This window comes from Puma concolor, chromosome E3, assembly GCF_028749965.1.
Source record: "Puma concolor isolate L17-30 chromosome E3, mPumCon1.1.hap2, whole genome shotgun sequence".
Taxonomy (NCBI): Eukaryota; Metazoa; Chordata; class Mammalia; order Carnivora; family Felidae; genus Puma; species Puma concolor.
The window spans coordinates 19046510-19067212 of record NC_141682.1 but is presented as its reverse complement, the minus strand read 5'-3'; the positions used below and the strand labels follow the sequence as shown (position 1 = coordinate 19067212).

The 20703-nt window shown below is 54.3% G+C and overlaps 1 protein-coding gene across 3 annotated transcripts; it reads left to right on the top strand.

Moving 5' to 3' along the window:
- Positions 1 to 679: 679 nt before the first annotated feature.
- On the top strand, positions 680 to 19656 carry SEZ6L2 (seizure related 6 homolog like 2). Of its 3 annotated transcripts, none has more exons than XM_086692435.1 (18): positions 680 to 1464; positions 2398 to 2529; positions 3198 to 3497; positions 3864 to 4003; positions 4220 to 4421; positions 8796 to 8981; positions 9627 to 9795; positions 10426 to 10589; positions 12562 to 12762; positions 13240 to 13378; positions 14219 to 14415; positions 14556 to 14750; positions 17089 to 17280; positions 17364 to 17555; positions 18044 to 18082; positions 18261 to 18378; positions 18480 to 18601; positions 19078 to 19656. In XM_086692435.1, exons 1-17 carry the CDS (start codon positions 1386 to 1388, stop codon positions 18592 to 18594), a joined length of 2760 nt encoding a protein of 919 aa, XP_086548561.1. In that variant the 5' UTR covers positions 680 to 1385; the 3' UTR covers positions 18595 to 18601; positions 19078 to 19656. The 3 variants fall into 3 exon arrangements, with proteins under 3 accessions (XP_086548561.1, XP_086548560.1, XP_086548562.1); XM_086692434.1 differs by having other exon boundaries at positions 683 to 1464; positions 18505 to 18601; XM_086692436.1 differs by lacking the exon at positions 18044 to 18082 and having other exon boundaries at positions 683 to 1464; positions 18505 to 18601.
- The last annotated feature ends 1047 nt before the right edge of the window (positions 19657 to 20703 follow it).

Below are 20703 nucleotides of genomic sequence, written 5' to 3'. Positions count from 1 at the left end.
GCCCCGCAATGCGAAAAGGAGGGGCGGGGGCTGAGGAGGGGCGTGGCAAGGCAAGGGGCGGGGCGGGCGCGCGGACTGATGGACAAGGCCGGCGCTCGCGGACTGAGGACAGGGACACTGCGGCCCGTCCATAGGTCTGCAGATCCCTTGACCAGTCGGCCTGTGACTCCCCTCCCCCTCCGCCTTCACTAGAGCCGGCCCCCGGCGGGAGACTGATTGATAGTGAGGGTGGCTTCAGCCAATCGCCGGAGGCGCTGGGGGCCGGGCCCGCTCCGGCTCGGCCGAGAAGAGCTGTCCGCGGCTGGTGGTGCTGAAAAGGGCGCCCCAGAGGCGTGGTGACAGAGGCCAGGAGAAAAAAAATCAAAGTTGAAGCTGCCTGGCCGCTGGCCGGGGTCGTGAATGTAAGAGAAGGGTTTCCCCTCCCCAGATCCCGGCCTGTCGCCCCTGCGACTTCTCATAAACGTGTAAACTTGCCATTCTCCTGGAAGAGGGGAGCCCATTGCACATGAGCTGTAAAACAGAAAGGGAAGTCCTGTGGGGGGTGGGGTTCCTGGATGTGGGTAGGGGGCATACTGAGGAGCCGAGCAAGCGTGAACCCAGCTGTGCCGCCCCTCGGCACCCTGGGAAGAGGAGATTCAGATTCCAGATGTGCTGGAAAGGCTGGGGGAAGAGGTTGTAATTACAGCTAGGACCAGAGTTTCCTTTGCCTCCCCTAGGGGCCGCGGGAGTAAGGATTACGGTCTGGCTCATGTGGTCCCTCCTTCCTCCATCTGCACTTCCTCCTTCTCCCTCCCCCCTCCACGTCGCCCCCAAATAAATCCCGGCCCCTCCCTTCGCCCGTCCCCAGGATCTGACGTGGGTTCGACACCTTTCTCGGCTTCTCCCTCCCGCAGCTCCTGTGCCCGAGCTTCGGCTCTCCAGGTTCCGCAACCCCCTCCCCTCCCCGCCAAGCCCCGCTAGAGCACAGTAGGGACCCTCCTGATCCTCGACCCCACCCCAGACCCCCTGAAGCTGTCTTGCCTCTCCCTACTCCCCCAGCTTGGGATCCAGCCAGCTGGGGGGACCCAGGCGCCCGAGCGAGAGGGTAACCCAAGCCACCCGGCCCCTTCGGCCTTCTTGGTCCCACCCCCTGCAGCCGGAGCCGCGCCCCCTCTCCCACAGACCCGAGAGCAGAAGACAGAGGAGATTGGGCAAGGAGGGGTGGGATCCAGGCGACCTCCAGCCCAATTCTGCCCCTCCATCCCAAGGGGCAGAGAAATTGTCTTTCTTGCTCCATGCTAGCAGGGAAAAAAATAAATAAGTAAAGGGAAAGATAAAAGGAGACGGAGGAAAGGTGACAGATTATTTAGAAGAGACGCAGAGGAGAGAAATCGGTGTGAGTCGCCATGGGGACTCCCAGGGTCCAGCACCCGCCGCCTCCCCAGCTGCTGTTCCTAATTCTGCTGAGCTGTCCCTGGATTCAGGGTAAGGACATGGGAGCGTGGGGGTAGGCCCGGGGAAGGTCCTCAGCTGGGTCTTCTGCCATCCTTTCTCTGAACATCCTGGGCTTTCTGAGCTTCTGGGAGAGGGGAGGGGTACAGCTGATGGGGAAGGGGCAAGCCAGGGCTTTCTCGCTGGTGCCTGGAGCCCTAACCCCCAATACTGAAGAGGTGGGGGAATGAATGAGGGGAGCTTTTACCAGAGCCAGGGGGGGTGTTAAATACAGGAAGAAGGGCTGGGGAAGTTGGGGGGATGTCTGCGGAGGCGGCATGAAGCATGCAGGGTACCTGGGTGGGACACGGAGGTGGTGGGAGAAACGCCAGGCACTGCACACACAAACGCTCTTGGACGAATGGACAAAGACAGATGAACAGAGGCAGTGCTCAGAGACCAGGGACCAAATATTCAGTCCTTAATCTGACCCCTCGCCAGACTCCAGGGAAGCTGGCAGAGACTGCAGAGAGGGAGAGAGAGAGAGAGACAGAGAGAGAGAGAGAGAGAGAGAGAAAGAGAGAGAGAGAGAACACCACACTGCAGAGACAGAAACCCAGAAAGAAAGCTGGGCACTGCGGAAGCAAGGGCTGGGAGGTACTGCCAGACCCTCTGCAGAGCTCCAGGGTTGGGGAAGAGCACCAGTGAGGGGAAAATGAAGGTAGCACTGTGGCCACGCTGCTGGCGCTGTCCAGGGTTCACTGAAGGCCCACTCAGCCTGGGGGGTGGGGGGAGAGGGGAAGGTGCAGGAGTGTGTGAGGCAGCTGGGAGCCCCTCCTCCAATCTTGGCTCTCAGCCCAGTCTGGGACCCTCTGAGCTCCTGCAGGCCCTGCTGACTGGGGAGAGGGGAAGAGCTCTGGAAAAGATCTTTCTAGAGAAGGAAAGAGTGTGGGGCAGTGGAAGGGCTCACACAACTTCATCTCCTAGGTCTGCCCCTGAAGGAAGAAGAGGTACTGCCAGAGCCCGGAAGTGAGGCCCCCACAGTAGCCTCCGAGGCTTTGGCTGAGCTGCTCCATGGGGCCCTGCTGAGGAGGGGTCCAGAGATGGGCTACCTGCCGGGTGAGGCCCCCAGAGTGGCACGAGTGGCATACAGAGAGGGAGGGAATAAACTCAGGGAGATGGGAACCCAAGCCAGTAACGTTCAGAGAGTGATGGTTAGAGCATGTCAAAACTGGGCATAGACAGAGACCCAGGGAAATCGAGACAGAATGATCAAGAGACAGAGCCAGACAGAAAAACAGACCATCAGAGAGAAACACAGATGGAAACTCAGAGAACCAGATTCGGAGGAACAAGGGGGAGAGAGACACAGAAAGAGAGAGAAATGCAGAGAGTAGCAGATTTAGACTCATAAAGTCAGAGAGCCACGGGAATACTAAACAGAGAAGAGTTCCAGAGAGAGCGAAAGAGAGAGAGAGGAGAGAGAAAGGGGTACACAGGAAGGGGAGCCGGATCTGAAGGGGGAGGCATGGAGAGGCTCAAGGAGACTGTCAGAGTGGAAGGACCTAGGCAGAGAGGTGGCGAGGGATGGGGGGTCAGTCTGTGGACGCCTTGGGAGGAGGCTCAAAGTTCGGGTGGGGAAGGGAGACGTGGAGGGGGGCCTGCACCTTGTGGGGGAGGTCTTTGGGGTTCAGTGGGGGAGCCCCCAGTTTCCCTCAGCCCTGCTCCCTACCCATGGCCCCCCAATTTGCTCCTTCTGTGCCCTGACTTCCGTTGCACTGTCCCAGGATCTGATCCAGACCCCACACTAGCCACCCCTCCAGCCGGCCAGACTCTTGCAGCGCCCTCCCTGCCACGGGCCACTGAGCCAGGGACAGGGCCTCTGACAACAGCCGTAACCCCTAAAGGGGGCAGGGGGGCAGGCCCCACCGCACCAGAGCTGCTGACCCCGCCCCCAGGAACTACGGCCCCGCCCCTTCCTGGCCCCGCCTCCCCAGGCCCACCCCTCGGGCCTGAGGGAGGAGAAGAGGAGACCACGACCACCATCATCACCACGACAACTGTTACCACCACGGTGACCAGCCCAGGTGAGGCGAGCGAAAGGGGATGGGGACAGTGTGCAGGAGTACGAATGTGGGAGAGGAGCGGGTGTGCAGGGGGAGAGGCTGCTGGGAACGTGTGGAAGAAGGGGTCTGGGCTTCCGCTCAATAATAATAAAGGCTGGCATTCATATGCCCTTGCTATGTACCAGCACCTCTCTATGTGTTTTATCTCCATTACGGTTGGGGAAGGGAGTTGTGGGCACGGGGGAGGGGGAGGGGGGAGAGGGAGCACCGGATAAAGGTGGTGAGAGGGGTGCTGGGGCCAAGACAGGTGAGGACCCCCAGAGTTGCTTGGCTGGGGGGGCAAGAACACAGGGATTCTCCCAACTCCAGCCACTTGTATCTCTTCAGTTCTGTGTAATAACAACATCTCTGAGGGCGAAGGGCATGTGGAGTCTCCAGATTTGGGGAGTGCAGCCAGCCGCACCTTGGGACTCCTGGACTGCACATACAGCATCCATGTCTACCCTGGCTACGGCATTGAGATCCAGGTAACTGGACTTTGAAGCCCCCAAGCCCTTTCCTCTAGGCCCAGAGGTGTGCACAAGTTTGGCCTGGGAACCAGAGAACCTGTTTCCTAACTGAAATGGGCCTGTTTTCCAAGGATCTCAAAGACTCTCCTAGAGTTCTATAATTTGACCGATGTCACAGTGATATTTGGCTGCCACACTGACTTGTCCCGGGGGGTCTGGGTCTGGCTTCTTTAGGTGCAGACGCTGAACCTGTCTCGGGAGGAGGAACTCCTGGTGCTGGCTGGTGGGGGGTCCCCAGGCCTGGCCCCCCGACTCCTGGCCAACTCCTCCATGCTGGGAGAAGGACAGGTCCTTAGGAGTCCAACCAACCGACTGCTCCTGCACTTCCAGAGTCCACGGGTCCCAAGGGGCGGTGGCTTCAGGATCCACTATCAGGGTGAGGAGTCTGGGGTGCTGGTGGAAGGGGAGGGGCCACACTGCGCACAAGGCACATCACCAGGAGCCTTTCCTCCTGGCTAGGACCCTGGGGGCAGAGCCCATAGAGGAGGTCTACATACACTTATTTCACACACTCACAGACCTGTGTCTGGGTGTGCACACATCCAGGTGGCAGTTCACCCATTCACTCGACAAATGTTTATTGAGCACCCGTTTCATACCGGCCCTGTGTTATCCCTGGAGGGAGAAATGAACAAGCTAGATGGAAATCATCAAGGAACTCAGAATCTAGGTAAAGAGATGGGCAAGTAATCAGGATGATTATAATTCAGTGAGATTCGGACCTCTATCCCTATGATGAAGGAACCACAGGCAGAGGGAACAAATTTCAAAGGGACTTAAATTTCTCCTAAGGGATACAGGGACACCTTCTTGGAGGAGGTAACTAAGCTGGGAACTAAAAGATGAGCTACTAGGGGAAGGTGGGAGGGGGAGAAAGAGGCAAGTGTCCTGACGGATGAAAAAGCATGGCCTCCTTGAGGAGTTGAAGTGATTCAGCATGGAAGACAGAATTGTCTTAGCTGTGTGACCTGGGGCGAGTTACTTAACCTTTCTGTGCCTCACTTCTCACCTGAAAAGTGGGGATCATAATACTTAGCTCATGGCATTATTAGGAAGATCAAATTAACTAATACATGTCAGGTGCTTAAAATAGTGTCTCGTACACAGTGAGAGCTCAGCAATGTCAGTTGTTGCTACAGAAAAACCCAGAAAGAGGTGGGCGGGAAGCAGGCTCTAAGAGACCAGACTGGGAGGTAGGTTGGATTCAGATCATGAGGGTCCTTGTCAGCTTCAGTAAGGAGTACAGATGACTTTATCCTGCAAGGGGCACGGAGACGGGTTGAGAGGTTTTAAGCAAGACAGTGACAGCCTCAGATTTGTGGCCTAGAAAGATCCTGCTGGGTTTGGGGGGCGTAAGAGGCACAACTGCATTCATGAGCAACCACCCACGGACAGCCTACAGACAGGTGGACATTGGTGCTCACCCGTGTGTACGGGAACCTTCCCACAGTGCAAGGGTATGTTCTAGCATACACGTGTGTGTGAGGCAACAGTCCCAGCCCACTGTCCCATTCCGGACCCTGCTGCCATCTCCAAAGTCCCCGTGTTCCTTGGAAAGCAGAGAGGGAACTATGTTTGGGGCCAATGTCCCCATTTACATCACCTCATGGCCTTGCCTGCCTCTTGTGTGCTCTGCTGCCCCCCGTTTCCCTTGTGGGCTTTATCCAGCTCACACAGCGCCCGTACCCCTTCCTCACACACTTTCGAGTTTCTCCTGAGGCCTCTGCCCAGGAGAGCTCTGCCCAGGGGCTCATGTGTACAAGGTGGAGAGACCTATTCGCGGAGAACCCAGTGAAGTGGGGGCCATGTAACTGGTGGTCGGATCAGCAGGAAGCAAGGGCATGGCCCAGGGCCCGGGCCCAGGGCAGGACTTCCGATTTTACAAAATGGCTCCCCGCTGGCTCTCTTAAGCAGCCACTTCCCTAGGGCATTGAAAATAGGACTCTTTAGACTAAGTAGAACATTTGGGGAAGCAGGGCTATTGCATAAATTGGCCTTCATTACCTGCCTCCGTCTTCCCTGCTTTGCAGCTTCTCAGGGCACCTTTGGGACCGAGGCCCTGTTTAAGCGCTCCCCAGTCTGCACTAGCTGGGGCCTCTGGTCCAAAGTGGCCTCATTAGCTTCTCTGAAAGGCCAAAGGCTCCATCACTGCTCGCCCCAAGCCCAGCGAGCGTTCCCATTTACAAAACCCCTGCGCCAACTGTGGTTTCCTTTGCATCTCCCAGCACCCCTGAGAGTGACCCCCAGCTCTGAGAGGATGAAAGGTCAGATGGATGCTAAACCACCTGTAAGTTCATTGCAGAGTCAGCAGTCAGTCCCCAGCCCTGACTCTGAGGCATTCATTAATTGAGATGGAGTGGCAAGTGATTAAGCTTTTCTGAGTACTTTCTATGTGTCAGGTGCTTTGTGTGTTTCTTTCCTTTAACCTGAAGGCCAGTTGTCAATTATAGTGGTTATTACTGCCATTTACAGGTGACAGGCCCTAGAGGTGACATCACCTGCTCAAGGTCATACAGCTAATAAGTCTTGGAGCTGGACCCAGAACTCAGGTCTGCCGGTTCCAAATCCAGTGCTCTTGTGTATTGTTCCAAAAACCCTCTTCGCTGCCGCATCAGTGGACCAGTTAGGCTAGGCTTTGGGGAGACAAAATAAATAAGACATGGTTCTGTCTCATCATGGCAATAGACAGCAGTCAATGTGATGATAAGATTATGCAGGTGCATGTGAGGAGGCAAGAAAGAAACAAACTCAATTGGAAAGGGGAGGGGTGAGGAAGACTTCCTGGAAGAGGTGGTTCTTAAGTTACTCCTTGAGAAATGAAAAAGGGCGAGAAGAGGGCCTTGCAGGTGGGGGAAATGGTGTGAAAAGATACGGAAGTCACAAAATTACATTGTGTAGGATATACAGATTGTGGGTGCTAAGACCTGATGCTGGGAGTGTTGCGCTGGACACAGCTATGGAAGGCATTTGAATGTCAACCCAAAGCATTTGGACTTGATTCTGCTAACTGTGGAGAGTCATCAAGAGGCTAATATGTACTTAAACCACTGTATTCTAGAAGGTTTTTGTGTTTATCTTCATAGACTGTGAACTCCCGAAGGGCAAAGCCTGGGGGCCCTTTTTGCCTCTCTGTGCCCAGCACCCAGCCAAGGAAATGCTTATTGAATTTTGAAGTAGGGAGAGACCAGCTCTCTGACAGAATCACTTAGGGCTGGAGAGTTAGCAAAAACAGAGGCCCAGGCAAACTGGTACCTTCCAAGCACGGTTACCCAGAGCCTACCCCTGCTACAGAGACCCAGCTTTGGTGCACCTCCGCCTGGCAGCCCTTCTTGATGAACTGTGACTGGTCTGAAACAGACACACAGAACTGTGTCAGGACCAAATTTAGAGTCCATTGTTTACTACCAAGTCTCTTCCTTTCTTTTTCTTCCTTCCTTCCTTCCTTCCTTCCTTCCTTCCTTCTTTCCTTCTTTCCTCCTTCCTCCCTTCCTTCCTTTCCTTCCTATTTTCTTTCATTCTTTCGTTCTTTCTTTCTCTTATTTAGTTAGTCTCTACACCCAACATGGGGCTCAAACTAATGACCCTGAGATCAAGAGTCGCATGCTCGTCTGACTAAGCCAGCCAGGCATCCCCAAAGTCACTTTCTATTTATTTCTCTCATAGGATTCCACAAGGTTTTCAGGAGGCTTTCAAAAAAGAACACATCAAAATTAAATAAAATAAGAAGAAAATTGGTGCCAGGAAGTGCGTATTAAAGATGAAAAAATAGACGTGGATGGACAGGCCCTTGTTGCTAGGGACAAGCCTCGATCTGTTTCTGAGCGTCTTAGCAGCCAGCACAAAAAGAGAGATTGGATAGTTCTCACTGCAAGAGAGGAGGAGAGAAACAAAGGAAAGCAAAGCTTTCCCTAGCACTTCACTTTCACTGGAGGATTCATTTAGGGGGCACTGAGTATGAAGGTCTTTAATGACAAGATGGTCAAAGTTCCTAAAGGAGTTTCATGTGGCTCCTCTGGATGAAAGCTGAGGGAATCCTACCACCACTCGCCTCCGTGGAAGAGAGTCTGTATGTGTAGAAGGGAGAAAGCATAGGAGTGCCTGGGTGGCTCACTTGGTTAAGCCTCTGACTTTGACTCAGGTCATGATCTCACGGTTCGTGGGTTTGAGCCCCGTGTCAGCACAGAGCCTGACGCCTGCTTCAGATTCTGTGTCCCCTTCTCTCTCTGCCCCTCCCCCACTCATGCTCTCTCTGTCTCAAAAATAAATAAAACATTTAAAAAAATGCTTTTAAAGGAGGGAGAAAACATGGTGAGGCACTTAGTAACCAATTTCTACATCTGGAAAACGTATCACAGTCTTACTCTGGCTACCTCAAAAGTGCTGCATAAACTCACCTTAGCAGCTGAACGGGCTCTGGAAATACTATTTGTTATTATTAGAGCTGGATGGGTTCAGAGTGGTCAACTGATTTGCCCGAGGTCACTCACCAAATATGTACCACAGTCAGAATGTCTTTGAATCTCAGATACTTCATCTCTAAAATGGAAGCCAAAGTGGGTAGATTACAAAGATTAGGGGAGATAAGAGACATTGAAGTTATCTCTTCGTTAGACCAAGTAGCCATGTGAAAACTCCAGTAAGGAGCCAGTCTGTGCCTCCAGGGGGATGTGGAAAGGGGGAAGGAAGTGCTGGGTGATTGGTGAGAGTGGCCTGGAGAAAAGAGTCCTTCTCCCTGCTCTGCCTTATCCAGCCTATCTCCTGAGCTGTGGCTTCCCTCCCCGGCCGACCCATGGGGATGTGAGCGTGACAGACCTGCACCCTGGGGGTACTGCCACCTTCCACTGTGATTCGGGCTACCAGCTGCAGGGTGAGGAGACCCTTATCTGCCTCAATGGCACCCGGCCAGCCTGGAGTGGTGAACCCCCCAGCTGTATGGGTGAGTCTCCTGCATGCTAAGTGGGGCCTGTCCTGGGAGCCCCATTGGGAGGGTACTATCTTGGGCATCTCCATTTTTGGGGAACATCCATCTTGAAGTGGTTTCTGCCTAGAAGAGTCCCTATCCTGGTGTCTCCATCTGGAGCTCCTTACACTGTCCCTATCCTCTGAGAATCTCCATTCTTGGGGGTCTCTATCTGGGGATGTCCTGCCTAGAGGGTTTCCATTTGGGGAGTCACCATTCTGGCTGCCTCTTCTCTTAGAGACTCCTCATCCTCAAGGAAACCATTCTTGAGGTCCATATCTAGAGGGTCTCTATCCTGGAGAGTCTTCATCCTGGTGATCCCATCTGGAAGATTTTCCATTTGAGGGCTTCAATTTGGGGGATCCCCCATAACTCCAGATGCCAGGGTATCCACATCTGGAGAGTGTTCATATTAGCAGGATTTCCATCCTAGGAGGTGTCCATTCTGGGGTTTCCTATTTTAGGGCTGGTTCCCTACCTGAGTGGTGGCCTGGAAATGTCCTGTCCTCTGCCGTGAGCCTGTAGGGCACCCTGAGGCCAGGTCCCAACCAAAGGTGTGGATGTAACAGCTCTGAAGACAGGAGGACAAGTCACCTTAACATATCCCCCCCCCCCACACAGCATCCTGTGGTGGCACCATCCACAATGCTACACTGGGCCGCATCGTGTCCCCTGAGCCTGGGGGAGCGGCAGGGCCCAACCTCACCTGCCGTTGGGTCATTGAAGCAGCTGAGGGACGCCGGCTTCACCTGCACTTCGAGAGGGTCTCACTGGATGAGGACAATGACCGGTGAGGATCTGCACCTTGAGTCAGAGGTCCCCACCTCTGGGAAACAGGGAGGCTGCAGGGGGTGGTCAGACAGGTCTGGGGTGGATCCCGGTTAAAATTTGTGTCAAATACAGATTGGTCCTTCCCCTTCTTAGGCAGTATAGCTGTGTCAACTTAGATGAATCACTAAACTTCTCTGTGCCTCAGTTTCCTCTCCTGTAGAGTGGCAATAATAGGACCTCCTTTTGAAGGTTTCTGCGAGGATACATGTTAAGACACATGAAATACTTAGAAGGGTGCCTGGCCCACAGAGAGCACTGTAAATGTGCTTGGCATCCTCATCATCATTGGTACCCCCTCTATCTAACTGCTATCGCAGCTCTGCCATGAGTTGCTGTGTGATGTTGGGCAGGTTATTTACTCTTTCTGGGCCTCCGTGTCCTCATCTCTAAAGTAAGGAGTAATAAAGAGTACCCACTCAAGGGCTCTTGTGAAAATTAAATGAGACAAAATGTGTAAAGGCTTAGAGTACTTGGCATGTAGTCGACCTTTGAAAACAATAGCTTGAAAATGAGTGAGGAGAGCCTGGCAAGAGGTGGGGCAGCTTCTGAGGGGAAACTGAGCTCCTGACGACCCTTCTGTCCATCTCAGGCTAATGGTGCGCTCAGGGGGCAGTCCCCTCTCCCCAGTCATCTATGACTCAGACATGGATGATGTCCCAGAGCGGGGTCTCATCAGTGATGCCCAGTCCCTGTATGTGGAGCTGCTCTCAGAGACACCTGCCAATCCCCTGCTGCTAAGCCTCCGATTTGAAGGTAACCGCCCTCCTCTCGGGGCCCCAACTCCTGCACTCTCCCCTCTTCCTGATGGCCAGGTACAGTCACAAGCACAAACACTGTCCCTGTTCATCTCTGTGTTTGGATCCCTGGAACCTAACTTGCTTTCCCACCCCAAAACTCTAAAAATCCCCTCTGATGGACCCCTTCTAATTCCTGAAGTGGCTTTTTCTCTTTAAGTTTCATATATGGCTGGCTCTAGATACACAGCCAAGAGTCCAATTACCTTAATCTCTCAGTTCTTTGCTCTGCATTGGCTTCATTGTCAGGCTCTCATATGTGGTGGACCTAGCAGTTCTGACTGATAAACCACCAACTTAGTAAGTCAACCAGAAAGAGAAAGTATAGCACTTTCTCAGCAGAAATGCCAAGAAGGGCTCTCATTTCCCTGGCTTAGGTCATGTGCCTACACCCGAGCCTCATTAAAGCTAGGGTCAGGTGGTGTTAGGATTGGCAGATCCACATCACATAACCATCCAGAGTTGGCCCCAACCGGACCTCATTGACCGGGGAGGCATGTATCCCAAAATGAAAAAAGGAGTGCTGTAAACAGAAGAAGGGGGACCGGATGCTGGACAGGTAGAAACAAGGAGGTCAGCCGACCATGGGAGAAGAGGTGTTTGAACACCTTTACAGGATAGAGAGAATGTTGAGAGTCTCATACTCTACCTACTGGCCAGGCTCTGGGATAGAGAGAATTTTAAAAGTGGGAGATTAGGGGCACCTGGGTGGCTCAGTCGGTTAAGGGCCTGACTTGGTTTCCACTCTGGTCATGATCTCATGGTTCGTGAGTTGGAGCATTGAGTGGGGTTCTGTGCTGACAGTGTGGAACCTGCTTGGGATTCTCTCTCTCCCTTACTCTGCCTCTCCCCCACTCATTCTCTCTCAAAATAAATAAATAAACTTAAAAAAATAAATAAATAAAAGAGGGAGATTAGGGATGAGCATCTCAGGTGAAAGGAACAGTGTGAGCAATAGTAAAGAGTCATAGAAAGGCCTGGTATGTTTGGGAAACAGGAAATTTCAGTGTGACTGGAGCAGAGGATTTGTGCAAACAGTAGCAGGAGAGAGATAAAGAAAATGAAATGCTTAGAGATGGGAGGGGCTGGTCTCTGGTATGAATCAAGGGAGAAATGGAATTGGCACTGGGCCCTGATGGGTGCATAGGATTTGGACATGACACTTAACCTCATCGGGTTAAATAACAGTAAACTACACCAGTGGATCTAAAAAATAATTTGCATTTTGTCTTTGAAAATGTGAAAAGAGTTCCAGGTTTAAGGCCTGCCTCCCTAGTTGTGGGTCATTGCTGTTCCATGAGCTTCAGATTCCTCTTCACGTATAGTTTTGCAGCTAAGATATGATCACGTGGGCCAAAACTAAAATGCTCTCCAAATGTTTATTTTTGCTGACTTAGTCCAAAATCAGAATTGAGTAGCTTCTGCATTCACTGCACTTTTGGATTCTAGCCACAGCATGGATGATCAGGGGTAATCAGAATCTGTTATTTTTGAGGGGAGAACACACTTACATGAGCCAGTTCTCCAAAGGCACCCTTTCCTCTCCCTCCTCTGCAGTTTCTAAAACCAAGTGTCTCTAGCTGGGAATCAAGCCATGTGAGTCTGAGACCTGATTCTGCCACTGCCCTAGTGTGTGACACTGGGCAAGTGACTTTTTGTCCTTGGATCTCAGTTTCCTCATCTGTAGAATGGGAGCTGCGATTTGACTAGCCTAGCAGTTTTCCTCCAGAGGCAGGAAGGTAACAGAAATGTGTAAATGAGAAGTGTTAGGGTTTGGAGGAGACTGGAGAGTGAAAGTTAAGCCCTAAGCATTCCATTGTAAACAGACCACGGAATGGCCAAACGACACTTGAATTCAGCCTAAGTCCCCCCAGTCTGAGACCCCTGAGACCTATCTTAATGCTTAATTTCTGTGACTGACTCCTCTCTAGCCTTTGAAGAAGATCGCTGTTTCGCCCCCTTCCTGGCACATGGCAATGTCACCACCACGGACCCTGAGTACCGCCCAGGGGCACTGGCCACCTTCTCGTGCCTCCCAGGATATGCCCTAGAGCCCCCGGGCCCCCCCAATGCCATCGAATGTGTGGATCCCACCGAGCCCCACTGGAACGACACAGAGCCAGCCTGCAAGGGTGAGCCCTCGACATCGCCAGGAGGTCCTTCAGTCTACAGACTCCCCCCGGGCTGGGAATCTTAGGAAGGCCATTCAGGGAGGAGACTTGCCTCTCCAAACCTAATAAACCCAGGCCTTGGGCAAATCCCTGTCCCTTTCAGAAATAGTTTTCTTAACTAAATAACTGGTGTGTTTGTTACAAAACTTAGGGGTCACAACCCAAATGTCTTGAAGAGCTAGAAATAGAACTAAGTTATGGGTTGGGGGGGGTGGGTAATGCATAGGCTGGAGCATGGGCAGGGCTAATTGAGAGCAGGGCTGGGGATTGGGTACAACAGGACTAGGTACATCGAGAAACAGGTGTCTTAATAGATAACAGGAAACCTGTGAGGTGGTCTAGTGCACGCAGTTGGGAGCGGTGAGGTCTGTGGTGAACTGGAGACCGCCCTCCCACCTGGGTTCTGAATCTGACGACCCCCACCCCCTTTCACCCTAGCCATGTGTGGAGGGGAGCTGTCAGAGGCAGCTGGTGTGGTCCTCTCTCCTGACTGGCCCCAGAGCTATAGCCCCGGCCAGGACTGCGTGTGGGGCCTACATGTCCAAGAAGAGAAGCGCATCTTGCTCCAAGTGGAGATGTACGTTTGGGTGCTGCAGGGGTGCGGCGGGCGTGGGTCAGTGAAGTGTGGTATGACAACAGCCTAGCCTGCATTCTGAGCCTGGCCGGCTTGCACTTCTACACGAGATTTGGTGAATATACGATCTAATGAAAGAGGCAACTAAGGGTTCAGGATGAGGGAGTGCGTTGTCGGGTAGACCTAGGTACAAATTATCAGCCAGGCGATTTTGGACAAGGAAATGGGCTACTGCAGTCTTCTGCGGCTGGGGGGGGGGGGGGGGGGCGGGTAATAGTGAACAGGGGGCTCTGGCCTGGAGTCTCCCACTCTTTGGCTGTTTCTGAGGCCGCCCCTGGAGTAACTTCCAGGGGCCCAGGCCCAAGCTGTTGTATCACCACCAGCACCCAAGGTGGGTGTGGGTGTGAGGAGAATCCAGTGAGCTGATTTGGTATGAGGTGGTCACGTGACGATCCAGAAGCTGGCCTGCAGATACTCAGGTGGGGCCTGGAGTTGGGCTGCTGGTAAATGAACATGGCCTGTGATTGGTCAGGGCGGGGCTTGTGCGAGACTGTGGCTCACAGCGTGATGGAGGAGGGACCAGAGAGTGCGAGGTCGCAAGGAGTTGGACTAGGAATGGGGAAGCAGGAACTGGGAAGAGCCACAGAACAGGTGGAACCTGGAGTGGTTACCACAGAGAAGCCCAAAATTGGTCAAGAGGCGGGGCCGGGCCTGGGAGGGAAGAATGTGGGCAGGGCTGGAGAGTAGGTCGGGTTACTAATGAACTGAGTTAGGGATTGGGCAGAACCGGATAGGAGGGGCCGATCATAACCCAGCCCCCTTATCTGGTCCCACTCCCCGCAGCCTGAATGTGCGCGAAGGGGACATGCTGACACTGTTCGACGGGGACGGTCCCAGCGCCCGAGTCCTGGCCCAGCTGCGGGGACCCCAACCGCGCCGCCGCCTCCTCTCCTCTGGGCCCGACCTCACGCTGCAGTTCCAGGCACCGCCAGGGCCCCCAAACCCGGGCCTGGGGCAGGGTTTCGTGTTGCACTTCAAAGGTACCGAGGTCTAAGCTCCTGAAATGGGCAGGGGTCCGGCAGGCCAGAGATCGCGGGAGGAGCTCGAGGTCCCTGAGGCTGGAAGGGCTCCCCGAGTCATTCGCAGGGTAGCATCCAAACTCTCTGTCTTTCCCCTGCAGAGGTCCCGAGGAACGACACGTGCCCCGAGCTGCCACCCCCGGAGTGGGGCTGGAGGACGGCCTCCCACGGGGACCTGATCCGGGGCACCGTGCTTACTTACCAGTGCGAGCCTGGCTACGAGCTCCTCGGCTCCGACATTCTCACCTGCCAGTGGGACCTGTCCTGGAGCGCAGCGCCGCCCGCCTGCCAAAAGAGTGAGCTCGGGCCCCGCCCACATCTCTCGTGGCCCCGCCCCTCCCCATCTGGGTTTCGCGGCTCAGCTTGGGCGCCGCCAGACCCCTCTGCGTCCCGCTTCGGTCCCTTTGTGTCCCCGCCCCTATCCCGGCCGCGTTTCATCCCTTCGTTCTGGATTCTGCCCAGATCTTGCTCAGGCCCCGTCCCCCTTTCCCTTTGGGGTCCATTCCTCCGATCCTCGGTGTCCCAAAACTGTCCCCTCTGGACCCACTCTCATCTCCGGGCGGCATCCCTCAAGTGCACTGTTCTGGGCTCTGACCCCGCGTGCCCTGGGTCCAGCCTCACCTTTTCGCGGCCCCGCCCCACAGCCTACTGGCCCCGCCTCTGCTGAGGCCGAGTTCCACCCCTCCCGGCCTTCCGCTCGCTCTTTTCGTTCTAGACCCTGCTCCAGTCTCTCAGTCCCTAACCTTTGACCTTACGGGGAGTCACTGTACTAGGGCCGAGGCTGGTCAGAGAATTCGGTTTATTTTAATGCAGTCTTTGAAGCCCCATGCGGGGTTAGGGTTATGCAGAGGGTCTGGGGTCCCTCCCGACCCTGGCGGAGCTCACAGTCCAGGAGGGGGACAGACGCTTAAATAACTCAGAATATTGCACAGTGGTAACTGCGGGATGATTTGGGGCAAAGTGCTTAACATCTCTGAGCCTTGGCTGCCTCATCGGTGAAATAGGAAAAGGGGCTGTGAAGAGCAAATCAAGTTCACACAGCGCACGTGTCAGCAGTAAGTAGTAGCTGCTATAAATATGAAGAAGGGAAGGGAAGGGGGGTCGTTGTTCCAGTGATGGGACAGGAGATTTCTCAGAGGAGGTGACATTTAAAGGAGCTGGGAGTGTTTATCTCTTAGAATAGCAGAAAGGGGTGGTTGCTGTCATTTTCTTCAAATTTGGGGAAGCCGGCCACGAGGACATGGGATGGGAGGTCTTCTACCTGGTCCTTGGGGGCAACGGTGGGCCCGATGAGGTTAAGTTCAGGAAGGCAGATTTGGGCTGCGCACAAGGAAAACGTTCTGGATGACGCAGCTCCCCATCTCTGGAAGGATTCACAGGATGTCCAGTCTGAAACCCAGACAGGACAGGACAGAGACAGAGACAGGAAGGGACGGAGGCAGGACCCAGAGGGGATAGGGGACAGGGGCTAGGGCCTGGCCAAGGCAGCACATTGAGCCTGAAGCTGAGCTGAGACTCAAGTCTCCGAATCTCAGCCCAGTGTTATGGGGCTCTGACCTGGCTGAGTGGCCATGGACCAGTTATTTGACCACCTTGAGCCCTGGGAGACACGTTGGCCTTTCGGGACCATCAGGGTATAGGATACCGTGGATGTAAAACATTTAACAGGGTGCCTTGTGCAGGTCTAAGTACAAGAAATGTCTGTGATTGTTACTTCCTGCAAATAAGTAAGCACCTGCAGGGCGGGCTGTAGGAGCGCACAAGGGGCTGGGAAGGACAGTGATGAGCTGAGCAGGAGGGCTCTAAAGAGGACAGCTGCTGGACCTCCTGGGTGGCTCAGTCGGTTAAGTGTCCGACTTTGGCTCGCATCATGATCTCACAGTTCGTGAGTTCGAGCCCCACACTGGGTTCTCTGCTGTCAGCACAGAGCCTGCTTTGGATCCTCTGTTCGTCTCTCTCTCTGCCTGCTCCTCCCCGGCTCATGCTCCCCCTCTCTCCCGCCTTCCCCTGCCCCCCTGTCTCTCTCTCTCCCTCTCTCTCTCAAAAATAAAATTAAAGAGGGGCGCCTGGGTGGCGCAGTCGGTTAAGCGTCCGACTTCAGCCAGGTCACGATCTCGCGGTCCGTGAGTTCGAGCCCCGCGTCAGGCTCTGGGCTGATGGCTCGGAGCCTGGAGCCTGTTTCCGATTCTGTGTCTCCCTCTCTCTCTGCCCCTCCCCCGTTCATGCTCTGTCTCTCTCTGTCCCAAAAATAAATAAAAGCGTTGAAAAAAAAAATTAAAAAAAAAAAAATAAAATTAAATTAAAGAGAGCAGCTGCTGTCCCGCCCAAGATCCACCATGCAGGGCTGGCAGTGCTGGAGTGTAGCTGGTCTGCTCTGGTACAGGGGCCACGATATTTCAAATTTCACCCTAGGGTGAGGGCCTGGGTTGCCTCCACCACTCTTTTCTGGAAGAAGCCTGAAACCTAAAATGCATGGGGGTTTAGGGCTTTCCAACTTCTGATCTCTTCATTCAGAGGAAATAGGGGGAGAGGGGGGGCTTGCCTAGAGGGAAGACGGCCCACGGCTCAGCCCTAAGCTTTCTGGGAGATCCTTTAAGGGCCGAGTTCCCCCTGACCTTGCCCTCCTGCCAACAGTCATGACTTGTGCCGACCCTGGTGAGATCACCAATGGGCACCGTACCACCTCGGACGCTGGCTTCCCTGTTGGCTCCCACGTCCAGTACCGCTGTCTGCCCGGGTACAGCCTGGAGGGGGCGGCCGTACTCACCTGCTATAGCCGGGACACAGGCACACCCAAGTGGAGCGACCGGGTCCCCAAGTGTGCCTGTGAGTCTGGGGACACCCTGGGAAGGGTGGCTGGGTGGCCTGCTCAGCAGCGAGCCGGCCTGTGACTGACATGTGCCCTGCAGTGAAGTATGAGCCGTGCCTGAACCCAGGGGTGCCAGAGAATGGCTATCAGACGTTGTATAAACATCACTACCAGGCGGGCGAGTCTCTGCGCTTCTTCTGCTATGAGGGCTTTGAGCTCATCGGCGAGGTCACCATCACCTGTGTGCCCGGCCACCCCTCCCAGTGGACCAGCCAGCCCCCACTCTGCAAAGGTGCCTGGGCAGACAGGGCCGGAGGGGGCGCAGCAGTGTCTGGGGAGTGACAGGGCTGGGAAAATCAGAAAGCGAATTTGAGACCAGCGGTTAACCCTGCCGAGCTCCCCCTTCACCTACGGAGGGCTCTGATCCTCACGGGTATTACAGAATTGTCCTGAAGGATGATGGAGCAGAGGGGGCTTTGGCTTGGAAGTCCCGTGCCCTCTGGAGCAGTCTCCACTTCCCTACTTTTGACAAATTCCACAGACCTGATTCATTTAGACTGCCCAAGAAGGCTGAACTTTTAGGGGTCTGGAGAAGGAGGAAGAAGGCCCTGCCCTGACTACTCCTGCCACGCCCCCGCCAAGGGAAGGATAAAGTTTAGGGTGAGCAGAGGGCAGAGAGACGCAGGCTGTCCAGCCCAGCCCCCCTGGGCTCCCGGCCTCTACCCAGCCTCCTCCCCTCCCTGGCTCAGACCCCGTCCCCTCCCCCTCCTCTCCCTGCAGTGGCCTATGAGGAGCTCCTGGACAACCGAAAACTGGAAGGTCAGTGAGGGCACAGGTGGAGAACCAGGCCTGGCCGAGTCGGGGGGGCAAGGCAGAGGCCGGGGGCAGGAGGCCAGGCCCCGGAGGGGTGAGGCCCAGGGTTCGAGGCCCAGGGCAGGAGGCTGGGAGAGCCCAGGGCTGGGCCCAGCCCCAGCTCACTGGCCTCTCCTCTCCCCAGTGACCCAGACCACAGATCCGTCGCGTCAGCTGGAGGGCGGGAACCTGGCTTTGGCTATCCTGCTGCCCCTAGGTTTGGTCATTGTCCTCGGCAGCGGCGTCTACATATACTACACCAAGTAAGTACCCTACTCGGGAAGCTTCGAGCCAGGGCAGACGTCCTGCCTGCCTGGCACAGACGCCTGGGTGAGGGGGGGTTGGGGGCTCACCTCTCGATAAGCCCCTCTATCTCCTCCCTTTCCCAGGCTACAGGGAAAATCCCTCTTCGGCTTCTCGGGCTCCCATTCCTACAGCCCCATCACTGTGGAGTCAGACTTCAGCAATCCACTGTATGAAGCTGGGGTGAGCCCTTCCCCTGCCCCCGGAGCGCCACACCTCTCAGCTCCCCCAGGACTCCATAACCTTCTCTCAAAGTCTCTGTAATACCTGTCTGGGGAATTTCAACCTCAGCTGCCTACCAAGGCCACGCCAGTGAACAAAGCAAGTCAGGTGTGAACAATAGAGGGTGGTGAGGACTGTGGCTAAATGGAGACCTTGCACCCCATCGGGTCCGTAGTGGAGACTCGGGCGCAGTTGCCAGATCTTCCAGTTGTTCGAGACAATCCAGAAACTCTGATTTTGTATGTGATTTTAAGATACTATAAGATAAACCGAACATCCCCTGGCTGTTCTCACCCCCTGGCTCCCAAACCTCGCGATCGATGTTATTTGTAAAAAGCCCACGGTCTCTCCCCTTCCTTGTGGGTGCCTCCTCTCACTTTGTTCCCTCCTCCATCCCCCTCCCACTCCAGCAACTGATCCCACCTCTCTGTCTCCAGGATACACGGGAGTATGAAGTTTCCATCTGAACCCCAAGACTAAGGCCGCAGGACCCAGGACGCCCCTCCCCTCCCCCTCCTGGGCAGGGAGGAGTACAGGACCTTGCCTCTGGCTCCCTTTCTCCCTGATGTGTAAATAGTCTCCTGGTCCCACGAGGGGGCTTTGATGGCCCTTGGGGACCCTACAGTAAATAAACCAGCATCCTGCCGCCCAAGCCTCCTCTTCTCAGTTGCCAAACAAGGGGCCTGCCCCTCCCCTCTGGCCCTACTGGCTTTTGGACCCTGGGAGGGGAACTTGGCCCCCCGCAACTCCTGGGACCCCTCCAGCCCAGGGCAACCCCCCCTCCCGCCCCCTGCCAAAGGACTGCCTGAGAGTTCTGCATTCCCTTGGCCATGAAGCCTCTTCCCAGACGCTCTGGCCCCAGGCCTAACCCCTGGGCTCTGGAGGGTCACAGGAAGAGAGATGTAGGGGGAAAACAGGGACAAGGCCCCTACCCACTTCATGCCGTCTCCCAGCCCACAATCTCCCCGCCTTTGCTTATGGATTTTTGTTTTTGAGCAATAAACAGAAAACCACCATTTGTAACTGGGCTGGTGGGGCGTGGGAAGGTGGGTCACAGAGTGCTGGACACATTGACGGTGGCCCATCTGGAGAGAGGCCTGGGCAAAGGGGAACAATTTGGAAAAAAGATGGCATTCCAAGACTGGGCACAGGGCAATGTCAAGGGGGGTTGGCTAGGGGTCAAAAAGCCTGGCTTTCGTCTCACCCTCTGTGGAAGCTGAGCCCCCTCTGGGCCTCAGCTGTCTCTCCACCAGGGCTTGGTGCTTCTAGGCTCGTATAGAAGCACCTAGTCAGGAGATGGCGGACAGTAGGCAGGAGGCAAACAGCTTTCCATTTGTTTCATAACCAGTGTACCTAAAATGCAAGCTCCTTTTGAGAGCTTTTGTATCCATCCAAGTATACCATTCTTTTGTCCCCTAATCTGCTGTTACACGTCTACTAAGGAAGGGTCAGATTTGTAGCATTTCACAAAGAATGAGCTTGTTTTTTACCCTGTGGGCTTCCTTTTCCGGCATATCCACTTTGAACATTATAAGGAATTTGTAGCCCATTTGTCTAAAGAGTCTCCGAATTAATTGCATTTCACTTAATTCAGATTTTTATATTTAAATATAATTAAACACTCTTAGGACACTCAAAAGGACACTGAAATACTCAAAAGGAGGTTGAATTTAGGAGAACATGATGCAAGCTGATCTTACTAATAATAACAGCCTGCATTTCTGGGCGTTTATTCTGTGCCAGGCATTGTGCTAAGCACTTTCTATGCATTATGTTTTTAACCCCTACGAGGACCCTGTGAGACAGGGACAATTATTCCCGTTTTTCTCACAAGAAAACTGAGGCTCAGAGATGTGAATGGACTTCCTCATGAGGCTCCAATAAGTGGCCAGACCAGATTTATTTTTTTTTTAAGTTTCTATTTATTTATTTATTTATTTATTTATTTATTTATTTATTTATTTATGTTTTTATTTAGAGATACAGAGACAGCACGAGTGGGAGAGGGGCAGAGAGAGAGAGAGAGAGAGAGAGAGAATCTCAAGCAGACTCCACGCTGGCAG